This window comes from Leopardus geoffroyi, chromosome C3 (genome assembly GCF_018350155.1).
Source record: "Leopardus geoffroyi isolate Oge1 chromosome C3, O.geoffroyi_Oge1_pat1.0, whole genome shotgun sequence".
Lineage (NCBI taxonomy): Eukaryota > Metazoa > Chordata > Mammalia > Carnivora > Felidae > Leopardus > Leopardus geoffroyi.
The window spans coordinates 81082654-81108598 of NC_059338.1; the positions used below are offsets into that span (position 1 = coordinate 81082654).

Here is a 25945-nt window from a genome sequence, read left to right on the forward strand (position 1 = left end):
TGATCTTCTAACTGTAACCACACTTCAGATGTGAGTGTTTTTTTTTTTAAATGGTTTTAACGTTTATTCGTTTTTGAGAGGCAGAGAGAGACAGAGCAGTTAGCGGGGGAGGGGCAGAGAGAGAGAGAGACACAGAATCCGAAGCAGGCTCCAGGCTCTGAGCTGGCAGCACAGAGCCCGACGCGGGGCTCAAACTCACGAACTGTGAGATCATGACCTGAGCCGTTGTCGGACGCCCAACCGACTGAGCCACCCAGGCGCCCCTATAAGTGATTATTTTTAAATTTAAAAAATTTTTTTTTCAACGTTTATTTATTTTTGGGACAGAGAGAGACAGAGCATGAACGGGGGAGGGGCAGAGAGAGAGGGAGACACAGAATCGGAAACAGGCTCCAGGCTCTGAGCCATCAGCCCAGAGCCCGATGCGGGGCTCGAACTCACGGACGGCGAGATCGTGACCTGGCTGAAGTCGGACGCTTAACCGACTGCGCCACCCAGGCGCCCCTATTTTTAAATTTTTTAAGTGTTGTATTGGAGGAGGATGGTTAATGTCCTGATAATACTGCCTTCAAGGGGCTTCTTTAAGGTTTAATCAGTCTTTTACCTCCAAATTAGAGCTCCTCCAATCACTATTGACACATGATGTTCTTTTTTATTTTTTAAACATTTATTTTGAGAGACAGAGACCGAGGCGAGCGGGTGAGGGGTGGAAAGAGAGACACACACAGAATCCGAAGCAGGCTCCAGGCTCTGAGCACAGAGCCTGACGCGGGGCTCGAACCCATGAACCGTGAGATTTGACATACGATATTCTTGGATCAATGTGAAAAGATAACCCATAGTCAATACTTTACAAATTTCCACGAATGAGTGTTATAAAGCTCTTGTCAATTGCTAATTAAATAGACCCCAGAATTATAACCACTGAATTAGAAACTCAGAATTCCCAGTGTTGGATTCTCCTCCTTCGGGCTTCGGCACAAATGTATCCTTAATTAGGATGCCTTCCCTGAGTGATACTGACCCTCTCCACGCTCTCCGCACACAGGTATATTCTCTACCACACCACCCAGTTTTCTTTTCTTGGTGGAACTTAAAACTACATGAAATTACATTGTGAATGCATATGCCTCCATGTTTCCAACGAGTATGTAATTTGGTCGTAGCAGGGATCTGATCAGTCTTGTCCATCATGTCTCCAAACTTTGAAAAATGTGTATTGAGTGAATGAACGTTTTCTGGGGAGAGAGAAAAAAGAGAATTCACCGTGTGGGAAAAAAGAGAATTCACTGTTCAAAGAGCCTGGGAAGCATGTATTATGGCACACTTATAAATAGGTATCTGTGGAAACAGCTGCCTGCTAAGAGTTGAAGTAGGCAGTAATTTGTTTTATCTGTCCACATGCAGCCACGGGCGGGGTGCTGCTCCAAGCTGTGGGCATCTTCCAGCATTTACAATAATAAAAGTTGCTCTGCTCAGAATGCAGGCTTGTTTGCCAGCTCTAGTGAAGCTCATGAAACTTAAGCCTCAGGACCTCTCACTTAACAGGTCCTTCCAAAGCCCTGGCACGTGTGTAGTTACTACTTGCAATCTTTTTCTTAAAGAGGATCCTTCCAGGGGCACCTGGGCGGCTAGGTCGGTTAAGCATCCGACTTCGGCTCGGGTCACGATCTCACGGTCCGTGAGTTCGAGCCCCGCGTCGGGCTCTGGGCTGATGGCTCAGAGCCTGGAGCCTGCTTCCGATTCTGTGTCTCCCTCTCTCTCTGCCCCTCCCCCGTTCATGCTCTGTCTCTCTCTGTCTCAAAAATAAATAAATGTTAAAAAAAAAAATTAAAAAAAAAAAAAAAGAGGATCCTTCCAGGGGCACCTGGGCGGCTCGGTCGGTTAAACGTCTGACTTCGGCTCAGGTCACCATCTCACGGTTTGTGAGTTCGAGCCCCACGTCGGGCTCTGTGCTGACTATACTTTCAGAACCTAAGCCTTCCCCCCCTGTAAACACCCAAGGGGTTACCATCGTCAGACATGGAAGCCAATTTGAAAATGTACATGTTCTGCTGAATGGGTTCAAATATTTCCGGCGGGAAATAACAATGTGGAGGTCTTTTCCACACCAAGATTGGTAGTTGTCCAAGAGATGTGTGCCTTTTTGGCATATTGAAGCAATAGTTGCTAGCTTTTGTAACATAGCTCCTCATCACCAACGATAGTATGTTGTTACAACAGATTTGGAAGTTACCGTAGTAGGACGGGGATTTATCAGAATGGAGGGGAATAGAGCCGAGAGTCCTCCAAGGGCAAGTCTATCTGAGACTTCTAATTTTGTCCTTTGTTAGAATTTCAGTGGGAGATTTATTTCTGAGAAAATCCCGACTGTGTTCACAGGCAGCTTAGTTGCTGCATGGACGGTGGAGTCCGATGGACCTGGTTTTGAGCCCCAGCTTTGCACCTCAGTAGCTGTGAAAACTTGGGCAAAGAACGTTAACTTGATGTGCCTCCGTTTCCGTATCTGTGAAAGTGGAATAATCCGACATACCTCGCTGACCGTGGTGAGACTTACCTGAAATAAATGTTCGCGGTGTGCCTGACGAACGGGTACCACAGATCCCTGCTTCACCATCCCCAGATCATGACTGATGTTCCCAGAGTGAGGGCTTCTGGTTTCCGCGACAGAGCTTTTTGAATCGAGCCATCGGGATGTTCCCGCATCTTGGATTCCCCACAGGCTATGCGTTGTTTGGGGCCAGTCTGATTAACACCTTCCAAGCCTGGCACATGCCAGGCATGATTACCATTTATTGGAGGAAATTGAATTGAACAGTTCAATAGAGCCAAATATGCACGCGTATGTAACGGAACAGCAGAGGGATGTGTGGTATGACATTTGCGAACATGTGTTCAGGAGGATTTCTAGGGCGTATGTAATTTCTCCTGGACTGATGACTCTTAGAAAGGATCTTTGAGTATTGATGAGACTATAAAATCCCTTCCTGTTCCCCTGATCCCTGCTGCCCTTAAACAAGAGGACTTTTCTTGTCCGTTGGCCTCGCAGAAGGGTTAAATCCTCTCTTGGGACCCCAGTGTTCCTCTTCTAGACCTTGTGGACCAGCCTCGCAGTCACTGTGATGGACAGCGTGTTAGCTGTGCCACTGCCACAGATGTTAACTCCGGAGCCCGCCGCCTCCTGGGTCTCCCCTGGCAAAATAGGGACAGTGGCCATCTTCTGGACGACCACAAATCTTGTGACTGGACACTAGAAGACTGCCATTTAAAAATCCATTATCTCCATGACCACGATTGCCGGCAACCAAGAGCAGAAGTAGCTGAAAATAGCCTCTCTCTCACCTCCACATTCTATCTTGCAAGAATACACCTAATTTGCAAAATCCAAATTATATCCAGAGCTGCAGGATTTAGGGAGATGCAGGAAATTAACTTCCCAGCCTCTTTAATTCAGAAAGGAATATTCGGGGCCTTTCCACTTTGGGATGGCAGCTACCAGGAGGAAGCTCATTTTACTTATGATCTAGTGTCACAAAGGCATACAAGGTAAAACAGAGAAAGTGTCTGTGAAACCGCACTTCAAGGCCGTGTCTCATCCGCTTGATTTCGGGCCCACGATTGTGTCGCAAACTCCAGTTTAAAAAATGCTGCACTAGGGGCCCCTGGGTGGCTCAGTTGGTTAAGCATCCAACTCTTGGGTTTCGGCTCAAGTCATGATCTCACAGTTCGTGAGTTTGAGCCCCATGTCAGGCTCTGCCAGTGCCTGGGATCTTCTCTCTCCTTATCTCTCTGCCCCTCCCCCCCCTCTCAAAATAAATAAATAAATAAACTTAAAAAAAATGCTGCATTAGAGGTTGCGGGTAAAGGCCACCATGCCCACCACACTCCTCATATGCCCGTTCCAGCAGACTCTCTAGTCCCTCTGGCTGGTGGCTTTGGCTTGTGATTCCGATGTCTCAGGATCCAGGACCCCATGGGGAAGCATCCTGAGAGCAAGGCATCCATTCCTCCTCCATTATGATGATAAAGCACAGGAAGAAGGGGAAGTAGCCCATCAAAGGACAATGAAGCAGAAAAATTAATGGTACTTTCTTCATTTACACGGCTTTGGAAGCATGCAGTGTATACACAACATCAAGAGTATTCAAGATAGCCCCGGCTTTTGTGCCATACTTACCAAAGTTTTTAGCATGGTTCTGCTGCTCTTGATTTCATGGGCAGATTTGTTTCACTTCTGAGCCAATATGCTCATCTATAAAATAGGATAATAAGACTCGCTTTGTCGTTATGTCCTTGGACAATGTATAATATCTCTCTTATTTTTCTTGGTTGTAAAATAGGCTTTGCTCCATTGGCTAGCTGTAAGGGTCAAAGACAATAAATTGGGTGATAACTGTCACACGCAGGTGCTCAGATGTCAGTCCCTTTCCTAGTCATTGATCCTAATCACCCACCTTGTCTTTCCATATCTGTTACCCTAGAGTATTGGTTACACCTTTTGCTGTATAATGACCCCAAAACTTAGTGGCTTAAAATAATCACCATTATTTAGCTGACAGTTCTCTGGGTTGGCTGGGAGTTCTTCTGGGCTCTGATGAGTGTCTCCAGTCACTGGGTGGGACTGATGTCTGCCGGGTGATCTCCCTTACCTGTGCGGTGATCTCACTCACGCATCAGGCAGTTTGGCAAACCAGAGACCAGGGCATCTAATTTTCTACCACGTGGTCTCTCGTCCTCCAAGGGGGAGCTCGGGCACATTCACGTGGTGGTCGCAGGGGTCCACGCACTACAGGAGGTAATAGAAGTCCCAGTGAACAGGCACATTTCACACCTCCGCTTGTGCCATATGTGCTCTTGTCCCGTTGGTCAAAGCAAGCGACTTAGCCAAGCCAAGAATCCATATGGGAGGCCGCTACCCAAGGGGAATTATTATGCACATATTTACATGCAATCTACCACATTTAGTAAGGTTGGGCTGTCCGTGATTCCCCTTTGCCGAAGCTCTGCAGAATACCGGACAAAAACCACATCCCTCACTTTTCTCCCCACCTATAGGTTTACAGCACATGAGAAGATGTTTGTTGTAGACAGTGTGGCTTATCAAAAAAGGTACATGTTCGGGGCGCCTGGGTGGCGCAGTCGGTTGGGCGTCCGACTTCAGCCAGGTCACGATCTCGCGGTCTGTGAGTTTGAGCCCCGCGTCAGGCTCTGGGCTGATGGCTCAGAGCCTGGAGCCTGTTTCCGATTCTGTGTCTCCCTCTCTCTCTGCCCCTCCCCCGTTCATGCTCTGTCTCTCTCTGTCCCCCCCAAAAAATAAATAAACGTTGAAAAAAAAATTTAAAAAAAAAAAAAAAAAAAAAAAAAAAAGGTACATGTTCTATGGGGCGCCTGGGTGGCTCAGTCGGTTAAGCGTCCGACTTCAGCTCAGGTCATGATCTCATGGTCCGTGAGTTCAAGCCCCAAGTTGGGCTCTGTGCTGACGGCTCAGAGCCTGGAGCCTGCTTCGGATTCTGTGTCTCCTTCTTTCTCTGCCCCTCCCCTGCTCGTGCTCCGTCTCTCTCTGTCTCAAAAATAAATAAAAACATTTAAAAAAAAGGCACATGTTCTAATATTATATTATTTATATTAGATATCTCTAGTATTAGATGTTTATATTATAAACCTTCTTTTCTGGTCCATTTTGGAAGGTTAAAGTGTAGACAGGAAGGAACGTGGAGGAGGAAAGGAGAGAGAGAGGCGGTCAGCTTTGGTGGAACCCCCACTATATATCAGAGATGTAGTGTCACTTCCGTGAGACCCGCATGGAAGGCTCCTTCTCATTCCCATTTTCCCGATAAAGAAATTGACACTCTTGCAAGATCATTCCGTGAGAAAATGACCTCAGACTTAGTTTGTCTTACATCAGAGCAAAATCTCTTCCTTCTCGTGGGTAACATGAAGATCAGGCTGGTAAATCTGGATCTCCTTCCCGTGGTTTCCTCAATGCCCACTAGAGAAAACATTTTTCATTTTCAACGAACATAACATGTCCACCTCTGACTACAAAACGGGTTTATAAATATGAACGGATCCCTAAGAGAATATCAAAGTATTTTGGTTCCATTGATACATCTAAGAAATGGCATTTTTCAGGCTCAGGAAGCCACTCCAACATAGACATCTTGGACTTTTTAAATTTTACGTTTAATGTTGCCTTATTTCTGCTTTCCTTGTTATAGCCTTGCTAGCTCTTTTGTCCTGACAACGCCAAAGGAATCAAAGTCTAAGTTTTGATCTTTCATTGTGTGTGTGTGTGTGTGTGTGCTGCAAATTGATCTCAGCCCTGTTGACAAAAGGAACATGAAGTTTAGCAAAACACATGATGAAAAGAAAGAAAACCATAAGACCTATACACCATATGATTGTAGGTATACCATATACTATATAACATGGAAAAACCATATTGACCTACATACGCTGGGATTTCTCTTCTCCCAGAATGTCGAAGATCAGGATGTTACAGACATTAAAATATACTGGTTAATGCGTGGTCACTGTGCAGATCAACTGTTCTCAAATGTTTGTCCCCAGGGATCCTAGACACTTGAGAAAGCTGCCGTGAGGACACTGACAGCCAGTGAGGCAGTCTGTCACTGTGGACTGTGTTCTCAATAGTTCTAAACTCACCTATCGGTTTCCCTCTTGCCTTCCTGCGATCAGTCACGGTTCCTCAGCCTGCGTATCTCTGAAAGATGCGGTGTGAGTCATTCGTGAAGAAAGTCAGCTGACATTTACGGAGTGCCTACTGTGTCCCAGACATTGCTCAAGGTACTCAGGATACCACGAAGATCCTTGCTCTCGTGGACTTAGGGGGAGATGAGAGGAGATCAGCAGTGAGCAAATGAACAAAGGCATAAGCATGAAATTTTTCATGATCAATGCCATGATTATAGATGAGGTGACAAGGAGCAGTACTCCAGATTGGGGCTTTGAAGAACTGAGACCTTTGGGAAAAGGCAAATTAAACAAGCAGCTGGGGGACGAACATTCCATGCAGAAGGAATACCTAACACAGAGGTCATGAGATGGGAACAAGCTCATTACCATGTTCAAGGAGCAGAAAGGTTCATGTGCTTGGAGGGTGGTGTTGATTGGGATGAATGATGGGAAACTGGGCCAGAGCACATATCTGGGTCAAGTAAATTTGGGTTGCTATTGTTCATCAAAGTGGATGTGTCAAGTTTAGGCACTTGGATATAGATCTTAGAGTCCAGCAGACAGGCTAAGATTGAAATACAGCCTCTGGAGTGGGTCAACATATGTATGGTGTAAAAGCCATTTCCCTAGAGGAATTAATCCAGGAGGGTAGTGCAAATGAGAAAACAGGAAGAAGAATGGTGCTGAGCTCTGGAGTCCTCCAACATTTAAAGGGGTAGGTAGAGGAGAAACAATCCGCAAAGATGTTAAGAAGTTTAAAAAAATAAAAATAAGATGAAAACAGCCCAACAACAACAACAAATCAGAAGAGCCAGGTGCATAGACCAGAACCAGAAGACGTTCCAAGGAGGAGTAGTGGATGACTCCCTTCAGTGGCTGCCAGAAGGTCACAGGAGATCCATCAGTGACCCATTCTTCCTGGGTGGAGAGCGAGGGAAGCCAGACACAAAGGAGAACAGGTGATTCCGTTATATGAAGCTCAGGACAGGAAAAAGTAAGCTTTGGCGTTGGGAGTTCTGACTCTCCACCAGCTCAAAGCATCTCATCTTCCACATCTCTTATCCCGCCATCTCTTTGAAACAGGCAAGAGCCAGGTGGTGTCCTGAACTGATGTTTAGTGCACTGCTGTTAATATTTTATGGCAGCAATTTTCAGCCTCTCAGCCGACTGCACCGCGAGCATGGGGGAGGCAGAAGTGAAGATCGTCCCCTGCTTTGCCCAGTGAAATAAATAGCACTCGCTCATTCCTTAGTACATGCTTGCTAAATAACAGTTCTCCAGACGCATGAGTGAGTAGCGAGTGATATTCCACAGTACATTATATGAAGATGTGGAAAAGCTTGTGGCATGAGAGGCAGTCCCAGGTGACCCTCTGTCCCGGAGGAAAGAATGAACCTGAATCAGGCTCCATAACACAGAGCCTGGTGTGGTGAACTCACTCACTAATGGACCAAGACACCTGACTTTGCATTCAGGTGCTGCCTTTCTGTGCCCCTTTGTGTGCCTTTGACACAGCTCTCCAGTCTCTCTGTGCCTCCGTTTCCACATCTGTAAAGCAAGGATGATAAAGGTATCATTCTCATGAGTTGTGGTGAGGACAAAATGAGACGATTCACGTACAGAGTTGGACCCATTAGTGCCGGCCAACAGGAGCAGTGGTGGTGGACAGAATCCTATTTTGACAATACGATTGCTATTCTTTCTTAGGCATTTGCTTTGCTAAATAACGTGTGGACTGCTGGGGGACACGAGGGGCTTTTGGGTTGCTGTCCTGTTCTGCTTTTGGGTCTGGGTTCTGTTCACGAGAGCGTGTTTCATTTGTGGAAATACATCCAGCTGTACATCTAGGATACGCCCATGTCCCTTTCTGTAAATTACACTTCAGTTACCGATAAGAAAAAGATCCTTCAGGGGCTCCCCTTAGCTTTCAAGGTGAAGTTACTGTTTCTTAGTTTAGCACAGGAGTGACTTTAAGACCTGGCCCTTCTCCACATTCAGCTATTTGAAGCACTATGAGTACACCGTCATCATGGCTTCACTCAGACGATTTCCTCTACTCACAACCAAAACTCGGCTCAAGAACCACCTCTTCCAGGAAGACTTCCCTGACTGGGTCAAGATACCCTTAATTGGACTCACACTGCCCCTCACCTCCCGTCCATCGCTGCACTTACCACCCTGATATCTTTCTGTACTTGTCTGAAGTTCAGCGAGAGGAGCGGCCTTTTCCTCATTACATTGTGTCATTTTGAGGGAGAGCTTGAAAAATAATTGATGAATGATTACTTAAGTAAATAGATGAATAATATTAAAAGGAATTTCCCTTTTCAGATTTATGATCGTAGAGAGATGGAAATGGAAAAAGAGCTGGAAATTCTTTTTTTTAGGTTATTTATTTATTTTGAGAGAGAGAGTGCAAGCTTGCATGCAAGTTGAAGAGGGGAAGAGAGAAAGGGAGAGAATCCCAAGCATATATACACATACATATATATATATGTATATATATGTATATATATGTATATATGTATATATATATATACACACACACACACATACAAAGTGCTAAAAATGTGTATGTGTATGTACATATATATGTGTGTATATATATATATATGTATATACCATTTTTTTCTGTTTAATCCCTTGTGCAATTTCAAAAATTGGAAAATTTTTCAGCCTATATGCAATAATAGTAGCTTCCCTTTTTTCTCCTCTTTGCCCACTGCACTGACCCACGTTCAGATCTACTTTCTTTGCTGGAGACTTAGCCACGACTATGTCACCTATTTTCTGTCTGTCCCCTAGGCTTGCAGTCCATTCTCTAGAGTCACACAAATAATATTACTTCCCTTCCCCTCTCCCACTTAAAAAATCATTGGCTCCCTATTCCCCCATGAGCTAAAGACCAAATTCCTTGCCACAATTTGCAAGGGCCATGCCACACTGTTCCCAGTGGAATTCTCAAGTCTCTATTCTGATTAGTCCTTCACAGAGAACCTTCGACCACGGTGAACTCACCCACAAACTTGCCATCCCCTGTCCATCCTGTGTCTTTGTTCATTGTCTGAACGGTCTTCTCTAACTCTAACTGGCAAACTCTTAATTTTTTTTAAAGCTTCATTTATTTATTTTGAAAGAGAGAGAGAATGTGAGCAGGGGAGAGTCAGAGAGAGGGAGGGAGAGAAGGAGAATCCCAAGCAGGCTGTGCATGGTCAGCACTAAAGCCCAATGAGGGGCTCCAACTCACCAACCGTGAGATCATGACCTAAGCCGAAATCAAGAGTTGGACACCTAACCCGCTGAGCCACCCAGGTGCCCCTCCTATTTTTTTTAAGACGTGATAATATCCAGCTGGAATATCTCACCGTCTGTGAAGCCAGCAGAGCAAAGTTCAATGCCTGCCTTTACACCTAAGAAAATTCAGATTCAGAAGTATCAAGGAGCTTGCCCAAGATCAGACAGTGGGTCGGTAAGAGACTCAAAATCATGTCTTCCAGTTGTGGATTTCTGACCTATATATCAATGTCTTTTTATTGAAACTGGCCCGGTGTTTACTTTTTTCTGTGTCGGAGAAGAGTGGCAAACCTTATGTGAAAGAACCTTTTAGCGCTCTCTAAAAAGACTGAAATCCTCAAGCCGTAAGAAGTGCTTAAAAGAAAGATTTTTGGTTTTTTTTTAATGTTCGTTTATTTTTGAGACAGAGAGAGACAGAGCATGAATGGGGGAGGGTCAGAGAGAGAGGGAAACACAGAATCTGAAACAGGCTCCAGGCTCTGAGCTGTCAGCCCAGAGCCCGACGCGGGGCTCGAACTCATGGACCGTGAGATCATGACCTGAGCCGAAGTCGGACGCCCAACCGACTGAGCCACCCAGGTGCCCCAAAAAGAAGATTTTTCTAGAGGAGCTGCTTGGGAGCAGATTCGGCCCCTCGTGTCTCCTGCATACAGCAAATGTGTTCTTTATTCCTCATATTTGACGAAATTCCTTTCAGGGCAGCTCAGCATTGTGCCCGACTGTCATACTACTGCCTTTGATTTATCATTGTATTACCGACCCAGAAATTGCCTTCCTTTCTGTCCGATAATGTAAGAGTTGTCAACCCACCAGAGGAGGCCCTCAGCTGTGAGTTCCCCCGCGAGTGCTAAGCGTCGGGGAGGGTGTAAAACCGATGACGAAGGCGTGTGCTGCCCTGTCATGGGTCATTCTGCATTGAAAGAGCTAAAAGTTGTGGGGACAGGGTGACCATATGCCATCTCTACTAAGCAGATGCCTGGGGAGTAGAGGGGAGTATTTCGTCACTGACATTGTTTCAAACTGGAATATCAAGGGTAAATGGTGACTGGTGATGATAATAAACAGCAAAGCAGTTTTGACTATGTTGCTATTGTTTTAAATTCCCTGCAGTGAGCCGAGGTCTGTGAAGGCAGGACTTTTGTTGGCCTTGCGCACTGGACTCTCCCGGCATACAGTAGGCATTCAGCAATGCTTAAGCAAATCGAAGAATAAGGAAAGAGCCTTGCCTGGGAACTACTAAATGAAGGGACCTGGAAAAATCTTAACTCCTTGAAAAGATGAAAAGAAGAAAAACTTCCCTGAAACCTGAATTTTGTTACTCATTCTTTATTTTTTTAATATGAAATTTATTGTCAGATTGGTTTCCATACAACACCCAGTGCTCATCCCAGAAGGTGTGCATTCTTTAAAGTGTGTTCCCCATCGTGGACTACAGACGAGAGAGTAACGCAGCCTCTGGCTTGTGAGCTGGCTGCTGGAATGAATTAAAGCACACCTGATCACTACTGCTATTTAGTAAGCACCTACTGTGTGCCAGGATCTATAAAAGGGGCTTTAGTGTAAACAACAATCCTGGGAGGCAGGCAGTACTATTCCCATTTTGTAGATGAAGAAACTGAGGCACAGAGGGGTCATAGAGGTTATTGTGGTCGCAAGGTGGGCCAGCTGTTGAGCAAACTGCAAGCTTGCCTGACTCCAAACCTTGTAGTGTTTGTATTTCTGAGGAGAACCAAAGGATCCTGGTGGTCTTAGACCATCACCAAGGAGGCATGGACGGTCTCCAGACTTTTCAGCCTCCTTGCCGAATCAGCCTGAAGTGCGTATATGGAATACGCCTTCGGGAGCCAGTTCAACAACGGCTTCTGCACCTCTGTGCTCACACTTACCTTTCAGAAATGGTAGCAGTTCTGCGTGAAAATCCTATAACATCCCTTTGTGATACAAACTCAAATGCCAGAGTCAAGATTTTTGGTAATAAAAACTTAAGAAATTTTAATTTTTACAAGTGCAGCTGAAGCTTTTCACCGTGTACCCCAATTGCCTTTTTAGGTTCTGTCTGTGCATTCTCCCCGTATTTGCTGCGTCGTGTTCCTCCTCTAAGAGCTTTAAGTTTTTACACCAGTGCACAATCAGAGCTCTGAAACAGTGCTTAAAATACAGCATGCATGCCGGTGAATTTCATCAGCACGTGGGCTGTGGTTCCAGTGTGCTAGACCGTCTCTAATTCTTTTACAAATACTAACTCACTTAATTCTACAGCCCTGGCAGATCGATGCTGTTATCACCAGCCCCGATTTACAGATGGGGAAATTGTGGTACAGAAAAGCTAAAGAGCAGATCCCAAGTCACAGAGGTAGGAGCGGGCAGGGCTAGGGTTTGCAGCCAGAGCCATGCCTATGACCGACCTTCCTCTAACTTACCCATGTCTCCACGTTCCCTGCTCTGCACCCCTGTGGTCAAAGCGGGATTCTTTTCAGGAGCAGGTGTTTATAGTTTACTCATCCTTTCCTTCCACGAATATGGAAGGAAGGGGGACTTTAGTTTCTCCCCTCTGCACCCAACCCACCCCTTTCTCAAGGGTCACTTCAGTGATGACCATTCTCTTTATTGTGCCCCTGCATCTCTGACCGTGAGCCTTAGGCAGGTCTGGATGTTTGACTCCTTAGGCAGACGTGTTAAGTCTTTTTTGTCTTCTTCCAAAATTCTATTTAAATTCTGGTTAGTTAACATACAGTGGGACATTGGTTTCAGGAGCAGAATTCAGTGATTCATCACTTACATACAACACCCAGGGCTCATCATAACAAGTGCCCTCCTGAATCCCCTTCCCCCATCTAGCCCGTCCCCCACCCACCTCCCTCCACCAATCCTCAGTGTGTTCCCTATCTTGAAGAGTCTCTTATGGTTTGCTTCCCTCTCTCTTTTTTCCCCTTCCCATTTATTCGTCTATTTTGTTTACTAAATTCCACGAGTGAAATCGTATGGTATTTATCTTCCTCTGACTGACTTTTCGCTTAGCATAATACACTCTAGCTCTATCCAAGTCATTACAGATGGCAAGATTTCATTCTTTCTGGTGGTTGAATAATATTCCATTGTATTTATACCATATCTTCTTTATCCATTCAGCAGTCGAAGGACATTTGGGCTCTTTCCATAGTTGGGCTATTCTTGATAGCCCTGTTATAAACATTGGGTTGCATATACTCCTTGGAATCAGCATTTTTGTACCCTTTGGATAAAGACCGAGTGGTGCCATTGCTGGGTCATAGGGTAGTGCTATTTTTAACCTTTTGAGGAAGCTCCACACTGTTTTCCAGAGTGGCTGCACCAGTTTGCATTCCCACCAACAGTGCAGGAGGGTTCCCGTTTCTCCACATCCTTGCCAGCATCTGTTGTTTCCTGTGTCGTTAATTTGAGCCAGGCAGAGGTGAGGTGATACCTCATTGTGGTTTTGATTTGTATTTCCCTGATGATGAGCGATGTGAAGCATCTTTTCATGTGTCTGGTAGTCATCTAGAAGACACGTTGAGGCTTGAACTGAGCGAGACTCTTCTTAAGTTGGCCAAAGCTATAAGGGATAAGGACCAAGAGCTCTCAGTGAATGAGCAGTGACAGAGAAGGATGAAGCCAGCTTGGAGGAGAAGCAGAGATCCACATTTAGGGGAAAGAGTCCTTATGGGTCCCCTTTGGTTCCCCATACCCAGCCTCCGTTTTGCCCTTCGATTCCGTGAGACATCCCAGTATACTTGGGATAAAGCCTGAGTTTTCTGAAGCAGACGAGGGTATCTATCTATCCGGCAACAGAGGAATCTGGATAATATGGCCACTCTTTCCTTACCAAGCCTGTGTTGGGTTCTGGAGGTGGACAGAACACCACCGCGACTCTCAAAGGCTTCACGGACAGACATCTAAACAAGAATTGCAAGATCGCTTCAGTTGAAGCCATCAGGATGAGAAGTTGCTTGATGAATTGGAAAAGTGGGTTAAAATGGGGAATTCTGAAACATTGTACTTAAACATTTGGCTTATAACTTAAACATAAAATAACAAATCCATTGTCTGGTCTTTTGATATAAAGCCCACGCATTTATTTTTAGCTTGGATCTATTGTTTCTTATTGAGACCGTAGCTAATTGGGCATCGGCCAAGGCTTCTAGTTCCTTAACATGGAGCAAGGATTGAAAAGGACTTGCAACATGATCAGAGTGACTTTTGAATTTTTATTACTTTTCCCACAAATATTCATGGCCACCTTGCCCACATCTGATTTGGTGACAGTGTCTTAGCTACCCAGCATTACCGGGTTTTTCCCAAGCATTCGACTGCATTTGCATACAAAGAGCATCACTTGTTCCTACTTGTTTTAAAATTCTAATTTAGTATCTAATTAAATAGAATGAGTGCACCAACAGATGAAGTGACATAATCACGTTTGGGAACAAGCCCAGTACCTCCTGGCCGGCGTGGGGCTACATAAGGAATAGAAGCTACGGGCGTCTAGAGAGCTCCTTATGAGCTGGGGGAGCTTCAGCCCCGCAGTGCTCAGCTGACAGGTGTCAAGGGGGGACTGGAAAAAGCGGACCCACTGAGTCAGGTAATCCAGAGAATTGGTAAGTGGAGGTCACCCAGGAAAGCCGCTGCTGCAGTAAAGTCAGAGGCCGGTGCAGGTTGCAGTCAGGGCAGAGGTAGGCAGGTCTACCTGGCATAGGAGGATTCAGGGGGAGCTTCATGGAAGTGGTGTCACTTCCGCAGACCAGTGAAGGAAGGCATCCCAGGGACAGGTCCGTTATGATCAGAGGACTGCGTGGCCCATTGGAATAACTGGAGGGTTTAACGTTTTATTTATTTTTGAGACAGAGAGAGACAGAGCATGAATGGGGGAGGGGCAGAGAGAGAGGGAGACACAGAATCGGAAGCAGGCTCCAGGCTCTGAGCCATCAGCCCAGAGCCCGACGCGGGGCTCGAACTCACGGACCGCGAGATCGTGACCTGAGCTGAAGTCGGACGCTTAACCGACTGAGCCACCCAGGCGCCCCCTGGAGGGTTTAAAACACTGGGCTGGTGAGCCCCTGTACTAGGGATGAGCCCATGCCTTATTCCTGAGACGAAATACCGAATGGTTAGTCTGGAGGTGAAGTTCTCATCCCCTGCTCTCTGCCTCGCTCTGAGTCTTGAGGACCCACTGAGTAGGAGCCCAGCCTCTCCTCTCTTGCCTTTGCAGCTCTCGAAAGGCTACCCAGGACCTCATCTGTGGCTTATAGAGCAGTCTGCCCCACGTCGCCGGGTTATCTGCCCACAGCACTAGTGAGGGCCTGTTCCTGACTTACTGTCCTAGTGCTTGTCAAGCTCCTTTTCGTGGGACCTCTCGGATAGCACGACTATCACATCTTGTGCCTGTCTTCTCTGAGACGGAGACTATAGGCCCCCCCACGGAATTCAGGATCCCATCTGCTGGTTCTCTCCTGTAGTCGTAGCAGCTAACATACTTGTCTACAGTAGAATCTCAGTAAAAATGTGTTGAGTGAATGAATGAATGAATTTCCAAAGAGACTGCATCCCGTAGCTTCCGTACTGGCTGTTGCCCTGTGCCTGCAGCACCTTCTCTAGCTTTCCTTAAGACTAGTTCCTTCTGTCCTTCACATCCCAGCTTCAGTCACCTTGAGGAGTCCCTCCCTGACCATTCAGCCAGAGCCGCCACCGGGCTCGCCTTCATTTCTTCCAGGGTCCATTTTCCAGCTCTAGAACCTTGGCTCTACAGAGGCAAGTGCCGTGTCCATTCTTGTTTTCTGCTGATTCTCCCTGCTCCGCGCTGCATCTGGCACAGAGCCCCTCCTCTTTGACATGGTGAGTGCATGAATAAACGGATGAATTATGAACCAGGCGTCGGTAAAAAGAACGTGGGCTTGAGTCTTCCCTGTGCACTTGCCAAGTGCATGACCTTGGGCTTCCGGATTTCCCCTAAAACTCTTTGAATCTCCGTATCCTCGTGCGTGAAATGGGACAAGGATTGTAACTTCCTCCTACAATTAACGGGAGGTTTTGATCAGATACCGGATACAAAGCATTTGGTGTGCTACAGTGTGAGTGGTCAGTAAAAATAAGATACTGTCTATAACCCCAGGAGAGGTCTCTTGGTGCCTTGACTTTCACTGCCGTTAACCCCGCTTTGCCCTGCCGTAGAGACAGGTCGGTGAGAGGTCTCTCAGTTTGCAACAGCCTGGGAATGGTGGGTTCTTCCTAAAGGCATTCAGAATCACTGGGGCATAGAAGCCCAGAAGTGCTGTCTGCATGGGGGACAATCTCCCCCAGGACAATCATCTGCATAAAATAAACCTCTTGAATCCCTCACCATTTCTCACCTGGACCTCCCCCCAGGGGCCACTGTAGCAGTTGATGCCCTGAAGCAGCTTCTGGTGACGTGAATAGAGCACACGATGGGAGAGGAAAGGAAGTCCAGGCAGGAGCCAATGGTGCTCTTTGAATCAACCTGGGTCCCTTTTCATTGCAGATGGAAAACGCCCCGGGGGTGGGGGTGGGGGGGGAAGATGTGCAGACTCTGAGCACAAAGGCCACCCTGGCCACAGTCTGGCTCCAGGAGAGATTCTCATCCCTCTGATCTCCAGAGCAGAAAATCAGATATTGTCCCTCAGCAGGAGCTGGGAATTGCATTAAGGGGCCAACTTCCTCATTTTCTTTCTGATTGTGTTTTCAGGGGACTTGAGCGGTATTTCTCAAGCAGTGAACAGATCTGAGGCAAACAAAAGTGCTGACAGTGGGCTTTTTTAAGTTTATTTATTTGTTTTGAAACAGAGAGAGAACCCGTGGGAGAGGGCAGAGAGAGAGGGAGAGAGAGAGAATCCCAAGCAGGCTCTGTGCTCCGTGCTGAGCCTAATGCAGGGCTCGGTCTAATGATGGTTGGATCATGACCTGAACCGAAATCAAGATTCGGACGCTTAACCAACTGAGCCACCCAGGTGCCCTGAAAATGGGCTTTTATAGGTAACACCACTGACTGGAGACTGGCAAGTCTGGGTGCTGGAGAATTTTTCTCTTAGAATTTTAGTTTTAAAGTCTCCCATGAAGGCATTGATATCATCCTTTGAGGTGAGTGTGCATTGCCACTTAAAGAATCTGTTTAGGGGCACTTGGGTGGGTCAGTTGGCCATGATCATCAGGTCATGATTCCAGAATCATGGGATTGAGTCCCACATTGGACTCTGCCCTCAGCGTAGAGCCTGCTGAGGATTCTCTCTCTCTTTCTCTCTGTCCCTCTTACCTTCTTGTGCATACTCTCTCTCTCTCTTTCTTTCTCTCTCTCTCTCAAAAAGAAAAAAAAAGTCTGTCTAGCAAATAATCATCCTGTGCATGGACTGTGCTGGCCAGGGTAGGGGGTCCAGTCATGATCTGGGCACAATCTCTGCCCTCTGTGTGTTCACCATTTGTTTAGGAAGTATTTATTGAGTGCCTACTATTTTCAGGCACTGAGTGCCCCGCAAAGCCATGATTAGCACCTACTCCCGTCCAGCAGCGATGCGCGAGCAAGGCCACGGGTACCTAGGAAGTTGGCAAAAAGCACTAATGAGCACAAAATGGATATGGTGCAGGGGTGTTTGCAATAAACATGCTTCTCAGTCCCACTGTGAGACAGCCTTCAAGAGAGGAGAAGCCTCATCGTACGAAACTCTGTAGGCCCTTCACTAATAAAGCCCCTTGCGTGGGAGCCGAGTTAAGTAGAGCAGTTAAGTAGAGTAGAGTTAAGCAGTTAAGTTAAGTAGAGAGAGGATTCATGCCAGGCCCATTTCATGTTTTATCTCATTGAAATTTTCGCAGCAACCCTGGGAAGTAGATGATTTTATTGCTGTTTGCCAAATTGGGGAACTAAAGCACAGAGAACGTAGAGCTCGCCGAATGCTACGTGACTATCGGCAAGGAAGACAAGGTCCAGACTCCAGTCACCCTCAAAACCCAGGGCTTTCCCACCTCCCCTGCCACTTGGTCACTGTGCAGGCCATGCGAGTAATTTAATCTCTCCTGGACTCCGTCTCCATGCAAGGCCAGTGATAACTTGTCCCTGCTTAGTGTCGGCGTTTTGCAAATGGATGGTGAAAATCCTTAAGAGCCATAAATAACTATAAAGATACGAGAAACTTCGGTGTTGGGCATTCACCTGTCTTAAGCTCAGCTCCACATCACAGCAAACTGTAGAGCAAAGAAGCCAGATCCCTGCCTGGTCCCCACAGCACCCGTCTTTTTAGGATTTGGTTCTTGTGGCCGGTGAATCGGTTGTTGTTTTTTTTTATCTACCATGTTGATTGCAACAGAAGAACATTCTTCTGTCAAGTGTTAGGTCCCTGCTTTCAGGCCGTGTGTGTCTCGTTTCTCTCCTCTTGATAAAGAGGTAGTACCTCCTAACCCTGGTTTTGTCCCCCATTTCATTAATCGTAGCACGTTGTCCCCATCAGGGAGACTCAGAGCCTGGCCCTCCCCGTGGTCACACCCTCTTTTGCTCCTCCCATCGCAGCTGCCAGGCATCTAGGTCTGGTCTCAGCGTCACCTCTCACCTGGACCACTGAGCAGCTTCCCCAGCTGGTCTCTCTGCCTCTACCCTGGGCACCCTCGTCACATTTCGTGTTCCGAACCACAGCCAGGGTGATCTTTTAAAATGTAAATCCACAGTGGCCTCCAGTTGTAGATGGAATTAAGTGCCACGACGTCTTACACAAGCATGGGAGACGTGGCTACCCCTGCAACCTCATCATCTGTCACCCTACCCCTCTGTCACCACCCTCCAGCCACACCATTGCTTTTTTTTTTTTTTTTTTTTTTTTTAACATTTACACCTGCTGTTTCCTCTCCCTGGACCTTTCTTCTTCTTGCACTACACAGGGCTGGCTCATTCCAATCTTTCAGATTTCAGTTTAAGTATCAGGTCCTCCAAAAGGCCCTTCCTAACCTGATTTGAATCGTGTCATCAACCGCCACGCTCTGTGGCCATGACCTGTTCTCGCATGGCACTCGCCGCATTTTGTGAATGTGTATGGGTGCATTTGAGTGGGTGATGTTTAATGATCGGATATCTATAAGCTCCACACTCCTTTGGATCACCACTGTCTACCCAACATCCTGCACAGTGCCTAGCAAATAACACTTACTCAGTAGATACTTGTCATGTTCAAGGATGGTGTGAAGTTAGCAATTCCTCCAGAAGGTCAGCCAAGAGCCCCACGACTTCTACGTGGTGCACGCACCCATCTCAGACTTGCTGGGTGGCCTAACGAGACCATCCGTCTCCTTTGCTTTGTTGTGTTCCAGGAGCGGCTCGTGCTGTCTGTGCTTCCCCGGTTTGTCGTCCTGGAAATGATCAATGACATGACCAACGTTGAAGACGAGCACCTGCAGCACCAATTCCATCGGATCTACATCCACCGCTATGAGAATGTCAGGTGAGAAAGACAGCGCCCTGACCCCTGCTCTGCACTTGATCTGTGTGTGACTGGCTGCTCTCGTTAGACTGCCATGACTTCTGTCTGGCTGAATGCCAGTGCCTTTCTTCATTTTGCTGATTAATTCATTAACCAGTGATTATTCATCATAGAGTTCATTTCCAAATTGAGACTCGAGAAGAATGTCGGAGAAATACAATTATGTCGGCTTGCCTGCCTTTACATTTCGAGTGGAAAAGCAAAAGCCTTTTACGTTATGATTGAAAAACTAATTCCAAATGCAACCTAGAGACTTCAGGGGTGATCACATTGGTCTCCTTCATATAACTTTTTTTAAAACAATGTAAAATGGATTACAGCTCAGTTGTTTTGTTTTTTTTTTTTTGCAAACATATTTGTGGCCAACCATCCACCCATCCATTCACCTATCCATCCATCCATCCACCCATCCATCCACCCATCCATCCATCCATCCATCCATCCATCCATCCACCTGCTTACCCAACCATCTACCCATCCACTCATCCATTCACCTATCCATCCATCCATCCATCCATCCATCCACTTACCCAGCTATCCATCCATCCACCCATCCTCTCACCCACCCATCCATCCATCATCCATCCACTTGCCCACCCATCCATCTACCCACCCTTGCACCCACCCACCCTTCCTCCCATCCATCCCTTCATCCATCCATCCACCCATCCATTCACCTATCCATCCATCCGTCCGTCTATCCACTTGCCCACCCATCCATCTGTCCACCCACCCTTGCACCCACCCACCCTTCCACCCATCCATCCCTTCATCCATCTGTCCATCCACCCACCTACTTACCCAACCATCCACCCATCCACTCATCCATTCACCTATCCATCCATCCATCCATCCATCCATCCATCCATCCACTCACCCAACTATCCATCCATCCACCCATCCTCTCACCCACCCATCCATCCATCCATCCATCCATCCATGCACTTGCCCACCCATCCATCTACCCACCCTTGCACCCACCCATCCTTCCTCCCATCCATCCCTTCATCCATCCATCCACCCATCCATTCACCTATCCATCCATCTGTCCGTCTATCCACTTGCCCACCCATCCATCTGCCCACCCACCCTTGCAACCACCCACCCTTCCACCCATCCATCCCTTCGTCCATCCGTCCATCCACCCACCTACTTACCCAACCATCCACCCATCCACTCATCCATTCACCTATCCATCCATCCATCCATCCATCCATCCACTTACCCAACTATCCATCCATCCACCCATCCTCTCACCCATCCATCCATCCATCCATCCATGCACTTGCCCACCCATCCATCTACCCACTCTTGCACCCACCCATCCTTCCCCCATCCATCCCTGCATCCATCCATCCATCCGTGCAGTTCTACTTCTTCCTTGTGTAAAACTTTGGGCAATTTACATACTTGAATCTCAGGACCGTTCTCTATAAAATGGGCATTTTAATAGCCACCTTGCAGGGGTTTATGTACATAATGTGAGTGAAGTTATATACAAGGCGTAGAAGAGAGGTAAGCATACAGTAGAGCATTAGGCATCTGTAGATGGTTTTAGTCATATGTCCTAATTATAAGCAAAAACAACAGATCCAAGTCTGTTAAAAGGCTGCCTAGTGGCTCATAGAATGATTGGGGAAGGATGGAGAGGCAGGCTCAGCAAATGAGGCAGAGCGAAGCCAGAGCAGAGCCAGAATCACAGCAGAGCACTAGGCCAGTGAGGATGCTGCCTCCACTGTCCCTGAAGAATCCACTGCTTGCGCTACCAACTCCCTCACCCTCCCCAACACAGCTGCCACCTCTTGGAATCCTCCTGCAGCCCCCAGGATCTGGATGTGGTGGCCTTTGCCCTGCCCCCACTCCCCGTTCCCCCTGCCTCTTAGCATTGCAAGTTAGAGCCTGGGGCAGATGTGTCTGATTGGCTTAACCCAGACACTTACCAGAAGTGCCTGGAAAGCAGATACCTGATGTGGGCATCTTGTGCAATAGAATTCTACCTCCCTCCCACCAAATATCAGAGGGCAAACATACCCAAACATAGGGGAAAATTCTATACGCTAAACAGCTCTAAGCATGACCAATGTACCCTCTTAGCTCCTTTCGTCCTGACCTTGGTCTGAGGGAGGAACAGCTTTTCCTTCTATCCAGCATCTCTGGGCATTCACCTGGCATGCTGGGACACGCATTTGAAAAGAAGTCCAACAGGGGCGCCTGGGTGGCTCAGTCGGTTAAGCGTCCGACTTCGGCTCAGGTCATGATCTCAGGTGCGTGAGTTCAAGCCCCACGTTGGGCTCTGTGCTGACAGCTCAGAGCCTGGAGCCTGCTTCAGGTTCTGTGTCTCCCTCTCTCTCTGCCCCTCCCCTACTCCCTCTCTCTCTCTCTCTCTCTCTCAAAAATAAAGATTAAAAAAAATTTTGAAAGGAAGTCCAACAGCGATCATGATTCCAACACAGCGGGCATCTCAGTAGAGGTCATTCTCAGGATTTTGTCCAAGACTAGAGTTCCACTGGTGTAGGTGCCTGGGTCTGCAAAGCAGCCTTTTGTCAAATAGCAACTCCCATAAAAGATACTCCCTAGATGTACAGATTGGTCCCGTCGATAATGAGAACTCATCGATGCCAGTTGTGGACAACAGGTTCAGGGAGGTGCCTATAATTATAATACAGTGTAGGATTCTATTTTTAAAGTAAGTAAAGGCTGTTAATGGATCATTTAAAGAGGAAGAGCTAGAGGGAGGAGAAAGGGATGGGGGTGATAAGAGAAACCTTCCTAAAAGAGGTGATTCTTCTTTACCTTATTTGAAATTGAGCCAGCTTAGTGAAAAATATCAAAGAAAGGAATCCCCAGCCAAAGGATTCGTACAAGTGAAGGCTGAACAGTGAGATCTGTCTATCTATATCTGTATCTGTATATAATATGTAACATATATATCATATGTATGTGATTATTATATTATTTGATACTGATAATTGGTTATCATTATGTATATGATATGATATATGATATGATATATGATATATGTCATAGAATATGATAATATATGTTATATGATATATATACATCTAAAAATAGGAAAAGAATATTATGCAAGTCTGTCACTATGAAGAAGGCAGGGGCGGGGGAAGGAGACAATTACTTTTCGTAAAGAAAAAAAGGAAAAAAATAAACAAGCCTGCACAGCCACACCAACTTATTCAGGAGCTGTAAGCTCAATAAACGATGCACTTGGCGTTCTTTTCTGCACCGATCAGTTTTCAGTGCTTCCCTTAGTCGGGAACAGCTAAGGTGACTTCTGCCCTTCCCACTGCACCTATTTTTTTTTAACTTTATTTAATCTTTATTTATTTTTGAGAGAGAGAGAGAGAGAGAGAGAGAGGAGAGAGAGAGAACATGAGCAGGAGAGGGGCAGAGAGAAGGGGACACAGAATCTGAAGCAGGCTCCAGGCTCTGAGCTGTCAGCACAGAGCCTGATGCGGGGCTTGAACTCATAGACCCGAGATCATGACCTGCGCCGAAGTCAGATGCTTAACCGACTGAGCCACCCAGGCTCCCCTAACCCATTTATTTTAAATCATTAAACAGACTTCTTGCACTGGAGACCCTCTTGCAAAAGTATACACGGCACCAAATTAGAATTGGGTTTGCTTCCCTGTGCTTCTCAGTAGCCTCAGCCCCAGGCAAAGGAGCTGCTTCTAACAGAAGAGTCTGCGGACGCCTGCTGGCACACTGGGGGCTCTCCTGCCCTCACGGAGGCCGGGGGTGGGGGATGCCCAGAGCCTCCCCCTGGAATTGGGAAGGTGAACTCTGGGAGAGAAGGAGGGACCCCTCCGGCCCACTGCAGGGCTGCTGGAGACTAAAATAAGATCAGAGATGAGAAAAGTACAGCCTGCTCTGCCCTGTTCCCCAGCACCCAGAGCACCTGCTGTGGTGTGGGGAGCATTTTCTAAATTATTTCCAATCCCGTCTGGCTCTTCAGGGCAACCCACCTCTGCTCATTCTTTCTTCTCTGTTGCTTTTACTGCTGTGGTTATTCGGTGACCCTTCCCTGAAAACGGTCTGCTGTAAACGTCTAATCCTGGATCGTGTTCCATACAATCCTTTGTCTCCTGTCGCGTATGTAGACGCGAATAGGTCGGTATAGGTTATGGTAAGAGGTGCCCTTACCGTGCTCAGGGGACTGAGAGCCAGGGGACTAGGCTTCTCATTCCAGAATGCATTCTCTGAGCCACATCCGCTGCTAGACTTTGGGCGCATCATTTCATCTTTGGGGACCTCAGTTTCCAAAAACTGAACTGTTTGAAATGGACAGAAACTTTGGATTCTCCTGTTGATTTCAGCCCTGTGCATCTGAGATTCCAGCAGCATCCCTCTGGAGCTACACCCAGCCACTTGGTGCCCAATTCCTTTTATTTCTCTTATTTTCTCCCGTATATTTAAGACACTTACGTTAGTTAGGGTAACACTGTGTGCTCACTGCTCACACTCCTGGTCGGTGGGTGACTCGGGGACAAAGGCCCTCCCCTGGGCCTCGGTGTTTTCGGTACTCAGCTCTCGGAGGGAGAAGGGTAGATTCTATTGATGAGACTGATCGCGTGGCCCCACGCAGACACAAGAGGAGAGCACAGTCTGGGGCTCGGCGGCCTTTCCTAGCAACAGGGGAACGTGGATGTGGTGGACAGTTAGCTTCTCTCCCAAAGCTCCCTTCACCTTCCTCTTGCCCAGCCCCACACCATACGCACTGGCATATTTGCTATGTGAAGTCGGTTAAGCGTCCGACTTGTTTGGATCTACTCAGGAGACAAATTTGTCTTTGCCTTTCCCCGTGGTACAGTTCAGTGCACCTTCATCGGGGATCGGAAGACCCTCAATTTTCCAGGCTTACTCAGCCTCCCCAATTTCTGGGTTGGCTGTTATTCCCAGCCGGCCCTATCCACATGTGCAGCCACGACATGCACCACGGAGACCAGAGTTTCGCGCACAAGCAAAATGCAATTGAATGCGTCCAGAGAACCTGTTGGCTTTTAGGACCTGTCTGCGTGGCAGTCTATTAAATACTCTCTGATTCCCCAGAATCTCCTCGAGGAGGTGCATACCCTCCACTTATTGAAGACGATGCTGTGATTTAAAAGTTAACTGGAGGGGGTGGGCGGGGCGGGGGGGAGGCGCATAGGTGTGGCTCAGTCGGTTCAGCATCCAACTTCAGCTCAGGTGGTGATCTCACAGCTCCTGAGTTCGAGCCCCGAGTCGGGCTCTCTGCTGTCAGCACAGAGCCTACTTCAGATCCTCTGTCCCCCACTCTCTCTCCGTAGCTCCCCTACTCCCTCTTTCTCAAAAATAAATACATATATATATTTTTTAAGTTACCTAGGGTTGCCTGGGTGGCTCAGTCGATGAAGCATCCTATTCTTGATTTCAGCTCTGGTCATGATCTCACAGTTCGTGGGATCGAGCCCCATGTCGGGCTCCATGCTGACAGCGAGGAGAGCCTGCTTGGGATTCTCTCTCTCCCTCTCCCTCTGCCCCTCCCCTGCTAGTGCGCTCTCTCTCGAAATATGTAAATAAACTTAAAAAAATAAACGAAAGTTATTACTTGTAGGTAGATCATTGTTTCAGTGATCTCTTCTTTATTATCAAGAAAATGGAAGCTCAGAGAGGTTAAATAAGCTTCCCAAGGACACACAGTTAGGAAGAAGAGTCTACGTAGAGCCCACGTTCCTAGCGATTCTTTTGAACTTGCTAACGCTTTCTTGAGGTCTCTATTTCAGTGACTATTAGGTAACATCGCTTCCTTTTAGCCCAATAAACAACGTATCTAAGCAAATTAGATTTGAAAATTAACATGGCCTCTTCAGTACATTCTAAAATGAATATACTCCCGGGCGCCTGAGTGGCTCAGTCGTTTAAGCGAATGACTTCGGTTCAGGTCATGATCTCACGGTTCATGAATTCGAGCCCCGTGTTGGGCTCTGCGCAGACAGCTCAGAGCCTGGAGCCTGTTTCAGATTCTGTCTCTCCCCCTCTCTCTGCCCCTCCCCTGCTCATGCTCTGTCTCTCACTGTCACAAAAATAAATAAAAACATTAAAAAAAAAAAAAAGGACCTGACCTTGAGCTCACCACTTGGGGATAGCAGAATGAGCAAATGCAGGGAAGATCAGGGCCCTGGTTTCTGCTTCTCGTCTTCTACACAACAGACTGTCACTGCACAACCATGACTTAAACAGGTGCTCCCCAATCCTGCGTGTACACGCGAATCACTAGGGGCTCCTTTTAAAGCAGAGTCCCATCCAGTGGGTCAGGGGGTGGGACCTGAAATTCTGAATTTCTAACCAGATTCCCAGGAGATGCCAGCGGTGGCCATGACCACACTCTGAGAGGAAAAAAAAAAAAAAAAAGGATTTAATTCTAAAGATTTCTGTTTTCATTCAATTCAGGAAGCATGTCATGAGGCTACTGTGTGCTAGGCAGTTGG

General features: G+C 47.0%; 1 protein-coding gene across 3 annotated transcripts in view; it reads left to right on the forward strand.

Moving 5' to 3' along the window:
- Positions 1-25945, forward strand: part of ADCY8 (adenylate cyclase 8) — a 224807-nt gene that overhangs the window by 65263 nt on the left and 133599 nt on the right. For all 3 annotated transcript variants that reach the window (XM_045453661.1, XM_045453662.1, XM_045453663.1), the window contains exon 3: positions 19306-19436. In XM_045453661.1, coding sequence (XP_045309617.1) covers positions 19306-19436 — 131 coding nt within the window. The remainder of the gene's footprint in view (positions 1-19305; positions 19437-25945) is intronic.